The 12,534-nt window shown below is 50.2% G+C and overlaps 3 protein-coding genes across 3 annotated transcripts; 1 reads left to right on the forward strand and 2 right to left on the reverse strand.

The window, feature by feature from the left end:
* Positions 1–2,752: 2,752 nt before the first annotated feature.
* On the forward strand, positions 2,753–4,922 carry BU25DRAFT_336057 (uncharacterized protein; the record flags this gene model as incomplete). Its single annotated transcript, XM_033702611.1, has 3 exons — positions 2,753–3,405; positions 3,459–4,282; positions 4,327–4,922. 3 exons carry the CDS (start codon positions 2,753–2,755, stop codon positions 4,920–4,922), a joined length of 2,073 nt encoding a protein of 690 aa, XP_033564043.1.
* Positions 4,923–6,497: 1,575 nt separating this feature from the next.
* On the reverse strand, positions 6,498–7,009 carry BU25DRAFT_484874 (uncharacterized protein; the record flags this gene model as incomplete). The annotated part of the gene is made up of 2 exons (XM_033711213.1): positions 6,498–6,885; positions 6,942–7,009. 2 exons carry the CDS (start codon positions 7,007–7,009, stop codon positions 6,498–6,500), a joined length of 456 nt encoding a protein of 151 aa, XP_033564044.1.
* A 2,879-nt stretch (positions 7,010–9,888) lies between these two features.
* BU25DRAFT_429541 (uncharacterized protein) lies at positions 9,889–10,974 on the reverse strand (the record flags this gene model as incomplete). The annotated part of the gene is made up of 4 exons (XM_033708556.1): positions 9,889–10,455; positions 10,493–10,609; positions 10,893–10,919; positions 10,954–10,974. 4 exons carry the CDS (start codon positions 10,972–10,974, stop codon positions 9,889–9,891), a joined length of 732 nt encoding a protein of 243 aa, XP_033564045.1.
* Positions 10,975–12,534: the final 1,560 nt, after the last annotated feature.

Below are 12,534 nucleotides of genomic sequence, written 5' to 3' on the forward strand. Positions count from 1 at the left end.
GTGGAGAAGCCCACATATATATCATCCGATCAAGCCCCCCCTACTTCGACTTCTTGGTACGCTCTTCTTGAGCTACCAAACAGAGGGGGTCCCTAGATTTTTGCAAAGCATAATATCCAGGCCATCACACAACACAGTTATGACGACAGTTCGTATCCTCGATAGCGTTCGGCCTGTGACAAGAAGTTTTCTCGTTTTATGCAATCCTGGCAGTACCACGTGGTCTAGATGCACGAGTGGAACTGCTGTTACCTGGAGACACTATCTGGCTCGCTTAGCTTGAGTCTCGTAAAGTCCGGGCTGAAGCACAGTCCGATGTGAGCTTAGCAGGCTCGAGAGTATCCGTTGAATGTTTAAGCCAGAAGCTTATAGTGGTTTGATGCCTTAGCAGTCATAGAGCAGACGTCAACGAACAGGCTGATCAACATGATGTGACTTTGTCACGGTTTGGGGTGCTCCTGCCTGTCGTACCTCACCTCCATGAGAGTAACTGCCACGTCACACTAGCGTTGTTTACAGCTACTCACCTATATATACTGTTCGTAGCTTCACTCGATACAACCTCAGTACAATCTTCAACTTCTTCCTTTGCGTACAGTTTTTCACTGAACTCTGACAGACTTACAGCGCAGAAGCCTGTGATGCCGTGCATTCATAGCAGTCGCCGCTGTCTTTCTGGCGGGTGCTGAAAGCCTTGTGGAAGAATTGCGTGCGTCGGTGGGTGACGTCGCCTTGGCTCGCGAGGTGGAAGGTGCGTGGCAGACTAGGGAGCTCGAAGCGGCTGAGCGGGCAAGTCGAGGATGCTGGAGAGGCGTGCATTGTCGATGAGATGCAGGTGTTGAACAAGAGAGGCTGGGCACACGTCTGAGTGCGAGGCGTGGCGATGCGATTGAGCGAGTGTTTGAACGATTTCCGCGCGGCCCGACGTGCTTGCACGAAGACATGCATCAAAGCTGGCCCTGCTGGCCGAGCGTCACTGAGGTAACGCGTTCACGGAAGGGCAAGCAAGGTTGGAGGAGTAAGTCATGTAGAGAAGTTAGATTGTTTGTTTCAAATTGCAGACCGGAAAAACACCCCTTCCCCACTGTCGAAACTGCTCTCACTCCATCCATGCGCTACGTACGAGAATCAAAGCTGTTGTCTTAGAGCACACTATTTAGAGACGTAGTCTGTACCATGCCGTCATGCTACTCCTCGGCAGAGCTCGTCTCTGCGTCGCTTGCATCTTGCGGCTCCGATGAGAGCGCCTTACCTCGTTGGGTGCGCTTAGGGGGGTTAGGGTTAATACGCTGATGCTCCTGTTGGGCACCACCTCATCTTAACCCCCTCACACTTGGGCAGTTTTAGGTTTATCAGACATTATTATTCGGATTCCATGGTCATTGTCTGCTGCTACGGTTGTCCAACTTGTGAAGTTTCAGTATACACTTATCACAGACAGTCAGTCTGCTATGGCATTGATCAAGGATCATTGAATCAATGCCAGGTCCAAGCACTTCAGAATTCACTACCACTTTGTTTGAGAGGAGTACCTGGAGAATCGGTTCACTATTGACTATGTCCCAAGTGTTACAATCATACATCCCACACGGCAGATGATACAGCAATAAGTAACCACCAACCAGACCAGACAGTTACAAGCAGGCGCATTCGCAGGACTCAGTAACAAACCAACAGTCATGTGACTGCTCATCAATGAGCATGACACACATGCGTGCTCATCCACAAGCAACACCCCTGTTCCATTGGATCAACCTGGACTGCTTGTCAACAAGCAGTACCCTCTCATACAGTATATAGCAAGTAGTAACACTGCTCTTATGGTATTGTGTTCAACCTTGTCCATTAACTTTGTAATTGGAATCTCATCAACCTTCAAGCTAGATAGTCTACTTCCCACATCTGTAACATACACACAGAACCGTGAGACACTTCTGTGTCTCGGGCACGCTTGCATATGAGCATCTGTCGGATGTTAGAGAGCGTTGCGTTTGTGATTTTGAGCAAACACTTGGTGTCACAGGGCTGCAGTGTCTGCTATACGAGTCATGCACTGCATTGTTTCAAGAGGCGACCCTGGTGACATTTTCACTAAGCGTTGCTGCACGGCAGGGATTGTACCGGTACGGTAGCCCTGAAACAACTTTCAGACGCAGTGCATGCGGCGCAGCCCAACATACCTTTGTTTCATCTGGGATTTGGTTAACCACATGCATCCCAAAGATAAGCTGTGATACAGAGGCAAGTTATTGTTCGCCACGGTGTGTCTGACGGCAAACTCCTCCTCGACGTACAGGCATCTCTATCGCTCTCCGCTACAAACGTTTACAGAACGCTCGGCTACTATCTTGATGTACTCTTCACCCAACAAGCCAGTACAAGCTGCTTCGCTGATTAACAACGGTAATCCAGAACTCTATCTCGTGATCGAGACCTTGTCGCGCCTGATATTCTTTTGTGACCTCTAAACAAAAGTACCAGTACTTCAACGCATCAAGATAAACATGAGTATCTTCGTGCAGTACCTGGAACCAATTTGAGCCAAGGTGTCCGGAATACATGCAGGAAGGGCGCAGTGTCTATACAGATCTGTGAGACAAGGCGCTGTTACGGAGCTATCAGGCTACCATGCTTCACTTGTGCTCATGCTGTTTGACGTGCGGCTGTGCCGCAATACGTTCAGCAGGATCAACCTGTTGCAAGAATGACATGGGAGGAGATGTCACTGGACAAATCGTGCGCTTCAACATCGATGAATGCTCACACTGGAGAGGCTTTGAGTGATCTTATAAGATACAGGTTTCTGGATATAGATGGAGTACATGCGGTACAGCGTCCTCAATACTCTCAAGTCTCTTTTATCATCTCAATGCGTTGCATGCCTGCTTGCAGCTTGCATAGGCGCAAGGTCGTTCTTTGCTGCTTAGCCATCGTCACTCCTATGTTGGCTTCCTGTTCCGTCGTCGTATGGATCGTGTTCGCTAATCTCGTTCACGAGAATTGTCCGGTTGAGGAGCTCTGCCATGAGCTAGACGCTATCAACACGACATCTAGAAATCACTTCTACATCGATTTTCCAGCAGCGCGGCTTGCTTTCATCGCTTCAAGCTCTTCTACGGTCAGTTTCGCCCTGATCGGACTTCTAATGACGATGCATGCATACACAAACGCAGCATCGTTCCTACGTGCTTCTAACGGGGTTCAAACCGGCTCTTTACTCACGCCCCGCCAATTGAGTACCCTACTGAGAGTTCTAAACGCGGAATGGATGGTACTTTGGGACCTCTCGACCTCGAAGCTCAAGGCAGTGTTCTGGGATAGAGAGGACGACACACACCCTTCTCACCGATTGCCGCAAATTCTTAGGCGCGGAATTTCAGTATTGATGGCCGGCATTTTCGCAAGGTACCTCAAGAAAAACATCTGACATCACTTAAACGACTTCTGACGACAAGCAGTGTTTTAATCCAAGCTGCGGATGTGTATTTTCATATTGCTGCTGAAGCGATTGAGTTCATCCAAGTGCAAGAGCTCTCCCCAGTAGCCTATCCATACAGCAGAGGTCTCGCCCCATGGTGTTTAGAAAGGCCGGTGGTAGGAGATCTTGGCCAGAAGAACTACTGGGGCTGTGCTATCACAGCGCGATCAGCTGCTTACAACAACGCGACGAGCCTTGCGCCCACGAATGCAAGCATCATCCAGGATATGAAGAATTCGATTTCTAGCCAGCATAAGGTGTTGAGCTTTACCGACTCGAGTGGTGTCCAATACGCAATTATAGGTCCGGCAGACTCGAAGCCTTCAATGGACTGGAAGGCTTCTTCTTTTGGTGTATCTACCACCTGCTCTGCGATCCCTCAGGGTGGGTGCGATGTCTATAGGCCAGTGACTGAAGCGAAGGACGGTCAAGGTACTCCCGTTGTGTTGGTACCTTTTAACTGTACAAGCAACAAGGCGGGAATTGATATCGCCGGAAACCTTACATCTCACAACACGAAAACCCACACGATGAACTTCCACAAATATGCTGCAGAGAGTGCCCCCTTCTTCAATAGCGCTGTACTCAACCTTGAAGAGTCTAGGACCATTCGGGATAACTTAAACGGCGGTGAAGATGCAAACGACATTTTAAGAAATTCGTGGAATGCTTTTGTAATGCGAAAAATTCCGACCGCAGAGCAAGGAGATTTTTCGCAGCTACCTCACACCTTCGAAACCGACCTTAGGGTCTGGACTCACCCCCTTCTGGGCGTATTTGTACTCTTGCACTGTAACATCACAGGTAAGCTGTTCTCAAACTGTATAAGCAGCGCACTAATTGTTCAGTATGGGACTTGACATACGCCTCGGTTGAATCAAAGATCACAATCCTTAGTCAAAGTCTAAGCAATGGCAGTACAGCAGGGATCTCAAGCATGCCTGGAACGCGCTTCATCGGTACCTTGGCCAACATTTTCCAAGACGAATCCACTGGCCCAGTATCCCGCAGCTCACCCGACAACTTTATTCGATCTTTCGAGATGGGTATGAGCAAAGCATACTCTTATCCGCTTGCTTCGCAGACGATCGGTCAGCCAAGCCTGCTTGCTCAAGCACGCCTTTCGAAGATCGTGACGAAGCTGCCAATCGCTGGCTTTTGGTTCCTCATCGGCGCTAACATGGGATTTGCAGTGCTTGGGCTGGCAGTCGGAATCGGGGCTGTCAGGAAGACTACAGAGACGATTGGTCAAGTGCAGATGAGACTGGGTCTTGTGGGTCTCGTGGCTGCCCTATTCGACCGGAGACAATTCGAAAAGGCGGCCAAATGCGACGAGGAACTCTTTGAGGAAGTGAGCATGGAGGACAAGTCCAGCACGAAGCGAGTCGCTGTCATGGAGACTAGAGAGGGAGGGGCTTCTTTTGCGCTCACCAGGTCCAGATGAAATAACTCTTGACAGATTGAGAGCTCTTTCTTGATTTTTCAGGTTATGGTGCAAGGCCGTTCTTAGCATTGAGCCTTGGAAGAACCTTACCTTCCATTTAAAGCTGCATTCCCAAACAAACTCGACTCGTCGAAGGGGCTTTACACGGTAAAGACTAGCGACCATGTACGGGATTCTCACCCTCTGTGATGTCCTGATCGCCAAGCGTATGAATGACCTACTTCCTTGCATTGACTCCAAGCCTATCCAACGATGCGTCGAGCTCTCACAGCGCGACTTTGCTGTCGTCCTTGCTCCCACTCTCGTACACGGTGACGAAAACGTTCTCGGAGCCCAGGGCGCGTGCGAGTGCGACTACAGCGGCGTTCCAGTGACTTCGCAAGATCTGCTCGCTGTTGCAGTGCAGAGCGGCGATGTAAACGCGTACAGCCTGGCGAGCGATGGATTCGGTTGGAGGACTCCTTAGACATTGCAGGATGAGCGTCGTCTCGTAGATAACGTACATGACGAAAGCAACCAAGGTTATCAGCCTCGCATAACGACGGCGCAGAGCCCGTGGAAGGCGCATCAATGCTGCCATACAACGCTGCATTCGAGATCGTCGCAGCTGTAGATGAAGGGAAACAAAAACCCAAAATCAGATTCGTAGGCTGAGAGAGGTCACTAGTCGCAGCGTCAAAGTCAGTCGTCCGCTGCGCTGTCTCTCTCCGGGCCACACCGACGATGAGATTGAGTGAGCTCAGAGGAAACCACTTGAGGAGCAGCGTATCCGCCCCGCTCACCCAGTGGAATACGCCAGGACCGTCTCACAAGTGGTCGGCTTCCGCTACTGAAGCCATGGCGCGGCCTAGCCTGCCGGCACAGACAACAAACTGCCCATCGCAAGTTTGGGGTTTCGGATGAGGACGCCGACAGTGCAGTCGCGTAAGAGGCATAGCAGCATGCTGACGGAGCCACAACGCCTCGGACACACTACGGGCACTACAACGGGGGTGTTAGCTTGGTGCGCGGCGGCAGACACGAGCCAAATGCAGGGCTGCAGGATCCGTGGAGCTTACCGACGCCATTATTGAAATTCTAAATGGAAAACAGCATCACCAAGCCGTGAAGTATAATAGGCGCCTCATCCGTTGCGCCGAGTTCACCCTCACGCGGTACTTGCAGCTTCCGCTTCTAGCATACACCTCTGATCTGTTCCGTCTTCCTGTCATAACTATTGTTGCTAAAAATGATCCTGAAAAATGCAGAGCTATCCGTTCTTTGAGCACGCCACGCGTACCGGTCGCGGCGACGATCGCGCCCTCGCTTGACATGTTCAGGTCTCAAGAGTGGTACAAGGTATCAGAATTTCATCCCGCAACCATTCCCAGTACTCGTTCGACACGAATTCCGCTGTATTTCTTACCAACCGCAACAGCTTGAAGATGCCAAACACGTCTCTAGTATCTGCGGTTGCGACTCTCCACGGCCCAACGACATTCTGCACCCAAACCGTCAGCTTGCCGACAAACAGACTTGCAAGAGGGGTGCTCATACGAATGTATCTCGACCGTCTTCACTAGCCATACAAGCAATTTAGGTGTGCCAATCATGCCCAACGACTGTCCAGCCAACCGTTGGTTTGAGCTCTCCTGCCGTGTACGGCCGCTCCTGGGCCATATCACCCAATCGCCTTATATTTTCTAGCCCAGCAGCTAGCCATATCGGTAGATGCACAAGTGCCTCATCCTTCCCACCGTTTCCTTGTTTCACTGCGATACCAGAGAACAGAGCTAGTCGCTTTGTGTTTGCGTCCGTTGTCTGACCGAGTGTTTCGGCCAAACCAGCAAGACCAAGTCTGGTATAGAGATCAGAAGCTTCCGGTGTGTTGCGATGGAAAGAGAAGGTAAAGTCAACCTTGTTTTGAACTTGATAATTATTGTGCGTGATCGGTAGTACGTCAGGATTGATCGTCTGAGTTTGCCTGCGCACATCATGGCCAGCCCTGACAAGACCCAGGGAACATCGACGTTGACAGACACGCTATCCACTTTCAGAGTAGACGTTCCCTTCAGTGCCAGGCGCAAAAGCGGATGTACCACCTTCATACACCACGCATTCTCATCCTACTGGTATCTTCCGCAGTCCCTGCTCTCACCCAGAATATCCTCAATACAGTCCCACAATGCGTCAAGCTCCGGCACCGATAAAGTATCTGTGGAAGGGTTGAGAGTCTTGATTGGTCTATTTGGCTATGGCGAGGATCGATCGGGACGATATAGTAGAAGGGGATAGCAGTGAAGCAAACCGAACTAACCGAATGAGCTGGACTATCAGTGCAGCGGGCCGTTGGCAAACACTGCAACGGGCCGCTGGTAGACACTGCAACGGACCGTTGGCAAACGCTGCAACGGACCGCTGGCGAACAGTATCCGAGGCATCGTACGAAGAGGCTGGGATGCTTGCAGCAACCGAATGGTGTGTCGTAGTAACGCGATCCTGTGGTGGACTTCCAATCAGCCATTGTCCGTCTCAGAACTGCTAGACAATTGCCACCTTGAGACCTAACGGTATGATACTCTCTTCAAGGCAATTCATAAGGCCGTGTTGCAGGATTGAAGCGTGCTCGGCCAGCGTGACGGTGGAGGGTATGTCACATAAGATAGCGGGCTTCGAGACGCGCAGGTCGTTCAAAAGGTCCCGTACAGGGCTTGTTGCTCGCTTGGAGGACGACCTGCCGGAGAATGATGGCTGTGAGAGCCTCGTTCTTTCCGATAGCTCCGTGACCGTGTCGGATGCGCTCTGCTCACCAAAAAAATTCATCGTCGCGCCTTGTTCGCGGACGCTTGTGAGGACTTCTAGGTCGGGAGGCCGACATATCTCGCGTTCGTTTCTGTCCAGCTGATGAAGTTGGTAGCGTTCACAGTTGCGGCTGTGACGATGTAGCGTTAGGTACTCCTGGCTGCTCGGAAGAAAACGTCCGAAGCCACCGTTCAACTGCAGGGCAACAGTCTGTCGTACTCGCGGTCATGACATCAATCTGTCGTACTCGAGGTCATAACAATGGCATCCGAGGGATTTTGTCAGAAGCATACCTTGGACGATGACGAGCAGCGTTCGTGGAGGGTGGTTGTTGTCATAGTAATAGCTTGTTGCGGTACTAGTCGGTCCATACGAGACCCTATTACCCTTACTTAGACTGTTCTGGATTAGCACGTTCCAGAGTCAGTATATAGTCGTCTTCTTCTCACTAGATAGCAACTCAGCGCAGTATTTCATCGACCCGATAGTCCTACGTTGTCATTTGCCGTAGCTATCAGTATTCTACAGCGGCCCACGCCGCTACATAGCTAGTGGCGATAAAACTACGGCGCGGTCAATCCACGACATCTCGGTGCTACACGGTTCCCTCACCGAGAAATATTAAGACATCAACAACTGTAGATGGATCCACGTTCAGCAGTCCAGAAGCATCCGAACAATGGCTCAAGGACATGGCTCTGCGAAAGGCTCCTATGTGGTAATGTGGCGGCATGGGCCGCTGTGGTATACTGATAGCTACGGTAAACAATAACGTAGGACTATCGGGTCGATGGAAGACTGCGCTAAATTGCTATCTAGCTAGGAGATGACGACTATATACCTGACCTCGGGCCAGTGACCTGTCACACACTAGACTAGTCTGTCAGAGGTACAGCCAGACCTTGTATGGATCAACCAATACCACAACAGGTATTACTTCGAACAATACGTTGTTAAGTCTGGTTGGTTGTCTCACGTGACATATGGGAGTCTCCAATGATGGATAGGGCAGCTCCTCCGCCCTTCCGCCTTGCTTTAGCACATCACCTACAGAACCCGGAAAAAAGCATTTGGCAGCCGCTACACATATTTGGAGATACCTGATTGGTACCAAGTACCTTGCTGTTGGAGCGTGTAATCAATCAAGGAACAACACAACGTACTTCAGCCAGATCAATGACCTGTCGACGCTCTATGAAGAATCTGACGCAGCATTCGCGGACGATGAAGAATCCAAACTGAGCTCGTATGGATACATGTTCAAACCGTATGGGATGTGTATCGATTAGGAGGCAACACGTCAACGATCAGTCACAAAGTCTACCACAGAGGCAGAGCTGGTAGCCCTGTCTGTAGCTGGAGGAGAAATGGAGTGGTGGAACAGAGTTTTCAAACACATCAGATTCAGCCCGGATGTGAGACCTGTCATCTACTGTGACAATGAGCAGACTATATGCATAGTGTAACTACGTGAGCAGTGTCGGTCGGAGGTTGGGGAAGGGTTGATGTAACTACGTGGCCTAAGTCACATGATATTCTATTGAGGAAGGCACTGCCCGAGGGCAAGTGCACTTATTTCTGAGCCAAGAGCTCCTGTACACAGACACCACAAAAACAACAGATAGGAATACAATCATTGACCACAGCCTCCGACCGACACTGCTCACGCAGTAACAGTTGAGAGTATTGATTGATCTGTAGAGCTTTGGCGAGGATCCATCGGGACGATATAGTAGAAGGGAATAGCCGTGAACGGATATGGAGGCAAACCCGAGCTAACCGAATGAGCTGGACAATTAGTGCAGCGGACCGTTAGCAAATACTGCAACGGACTGCTGGCAAACACTGCAACGGACCGCTGGCGAACAGAGGTTGTGGTCAATGATTGTATTTCTATCTGTGTTGTTGTTCGGTGATGTTGTTGTACAGGAGCTCTCGGCTCATAGGTAAGGAACATTGGAGAACTCTGGTGACCTGGACGGGACTGGAAGTGGTTCGATTCAGATTCCTTGGGGCGGACAGCAGAACCCAGAGTGTAGAATTAGAAAGGCGAAGACGAATCAAAGGAAATGGGAGCGAAGAAATTTGGAGACAGCTCTCAGTACAGGGAAAGGAGGGGGTTGAAGGCCTTTAAGGATGGGTAGGCGAAGTTATAGATTGTGTATCGCTATGATTTACTGTGACATCATCTCAAAATATTCAGCAGGCGTCTTCTTCGGCGCTGCAAGTTCAATTCCTCCGTACTTGTTGTCTTAGCCGAGGTCATTCCCACCCACACCGACTCTGCAGCACATTCTAACGACAGACTAACGTTCTTTGACTCGTGCGGCATTGCGGCGACCATATCCTGCAGGAACAGAAAGTCTTTAAACTTGACGTCTTCAACTTTAGCATCAATGTGATCCTCTACCATCTTAACGAGCTGGCTTCCAGTAATGTCCTCCGACCCGTTGAGTACATATTTACGCTTGTTGTGTACGGAGATGTCCTCCTGGAGCAAGATAAGCGCTGCGAAGAAGCCAACCTCATCAGGATCGATGATACCGACTGGCGCATCTGCACCTACAAACAAGCGGAGCGGAACTTGCTTGCCCCCATCGCGGACCTTTTTGACCAGTTCCACAGCGGGGCTCAGGTAATGCCACATAAAGATGTTAGGTTGCAATGGCGTCCATTGCAAACTGGTAAATTCTGGCGAGCCGAGCATGGTTTCGATGGCCCAATGCGAACGCGGGTAGTATGCCACCGTTGTCTGGACGTACATTTGCAGCCGTTGTCGAGATCCTGACAACGTACTTGACGCCGGCACGGAGGGCTGCGATATGGAATGTAGATTTCTCGGCAAATTGGTTGGGCTGGTTGTGTGCAGCAATGAAGGCTCGAACCACTCCACGTTCGCGCAGCCACTGGGGAGTAATGTGACGGTTTATGGAGTGAAGAGGTCATGTCTGCCACGTGTGCTGGTGCAGTGCTCTTGCCTGTTCCAACAGCACTTTCTGGCTGCACGACAGATACGTCATGTAAACAGACCCCGCTGGGTGTTGAGACAGAACACAGAACAACACACAACAGAATATACTGATTTTACTGCTTCGCGCGGTTACCCCTGACTTACTGCTCTGCACGGTTACACATTCACTTATTGCATTTACTGCAACAAGTAATCTCGGTCCAGTTATGCTCAACCACCTCGACGTTAGGAAGCTTGGCGAGTTGCTGTGCTCCGGCCAGTGTTGCCAGTTGCGCCAACAACGAGAAATGAAGGTGACATGATGGAGTAGTACTAAGGCAAAAGACAAGACAATGTGTCTCTTTAAGTATGAAATCGTGTCAGAAATAACCTTTGATACCAACAAAGCGTAAGTGAAGTGGTCGCGATTTATTCCATACTGCTCAGCGTTTCTAATCACAACGTGCTTCCGCATATCGTCCGGATCCATCCGTAACAAAGACAGATATGGGGAATTGCCTAATCCAGTAAGCGTGGTGCAAAAGCTATAAGCAGGGTGCAGCGGACGCTATAAGCAAGGCGCATTAGCGCCGGAAAGGCGATCGACAGGAGAAAAGCAGCAGGCGTAGTAGCCCTGCGATAAGCCGACAGCGTTGTAGTCAATGATAAGAACTTGTGAGTTCTATTGTAATGATGTTATCACAGCTGCGGGGTCTGTCTGCAGTTGGCCGCATATGCGCTTACCTGCTCATTCGTTGCTATGTCGCACGGCTATATGTTGACAGCTACAACGTAGACATTTGCTTATGTATAGCTCCCCTCCGTAGCATGTAGAATAATCGTCTTGATACTTCAACTTTTTCCTCGCCTGTGTACTACGTGCACAACCCGCGACATTTTGTGATAGTAAATGATGTCGTGATAGTAGATGGTTTTCTGTCAGTGACTGTGAGTGCGCCTACAGTGTCTGTGCGCGTGATGCGCACCTTTGCGTGATGCGCACCCCACCCACTTTCTCATACAAACTGCATCAGCTCTATCTCAACACCACAATGTCTGTTAAAAGTGCGCTTGATGAGATCAGTAAATTGCCATCTGGCGCTTCATTTTCATACCGCGCACTTGCAAAAAAACACGGTTGTTGGCGCTCAACTTTGACACGTCAACACAAGCGTCAAGTCGTGTCGCATGAACAGAAGTCAGTCAACCAGCGACTCCTCCACCCACGCGATGAAGAAGAACTTGTACTATACATTTGTAGCCTTACTGAACGATTCCTCATGCCTACAAGGCAAATGATACGAAATTTTGCGACTCCTCTTGCCGGAAGAGAGCCCTCAGATGCGTGGGTTGGGCGCCTCCTCACTCGTCACCCCGACCGATTGATCAATCGATGGACCTTGCCAATGGAAACTGGACGCCACAAAGCTGATTCATACTATAAATATCGCCTCTATTTTGAGCTTGTGCACAGAAAGATTGCTGAATATGAGCTGGAGCCTGAGCAGTGCTACAATATGGATGAGAAGGGCTTCGCGATTGGTGTCACACATAAGAGCAAGAGGGTGTTTGATAAGCGTCTACACGGCTTGAAGCAGTACAGGCAGTCACTCCACGATGGCAACAGAGAGTGGGTAACTCTTCTGGCTTGTTGTTGCGCTGATGGGAGTGTCTTACCTCCAGGCATCATCTACGCGGCCGCTGGCCGAGCTGTACAGAGCTCCTGGGTAAGCTCAATTGAGCCAAGAAAGCACTCAGTACACTTCACTACATCACCGAATGGCTGGACAAACAACGACCTTGGTTTGACATGGCTTCACCAGGTCTTTGATCGCTACACAAAGCCCAAAAACCGCAGAAAGTGGCGACTATTGATCGTTG

This window comes from Macroventuria anomochaeta (assembly GCF_010093625.1).
Source record: "Macroventuria anomochaeta strain CBS 525.71 unplaced genomic scaffold BU25scaffold_8, whole genome shotgun sequence".
Taxonomy (NCBI): Eukaryota; Fungi; Ascomycota; class Dothideomycetes; order Pleosporales; family Didymellaceae; genus Macroventuria; species Macroventuria anomochaeta.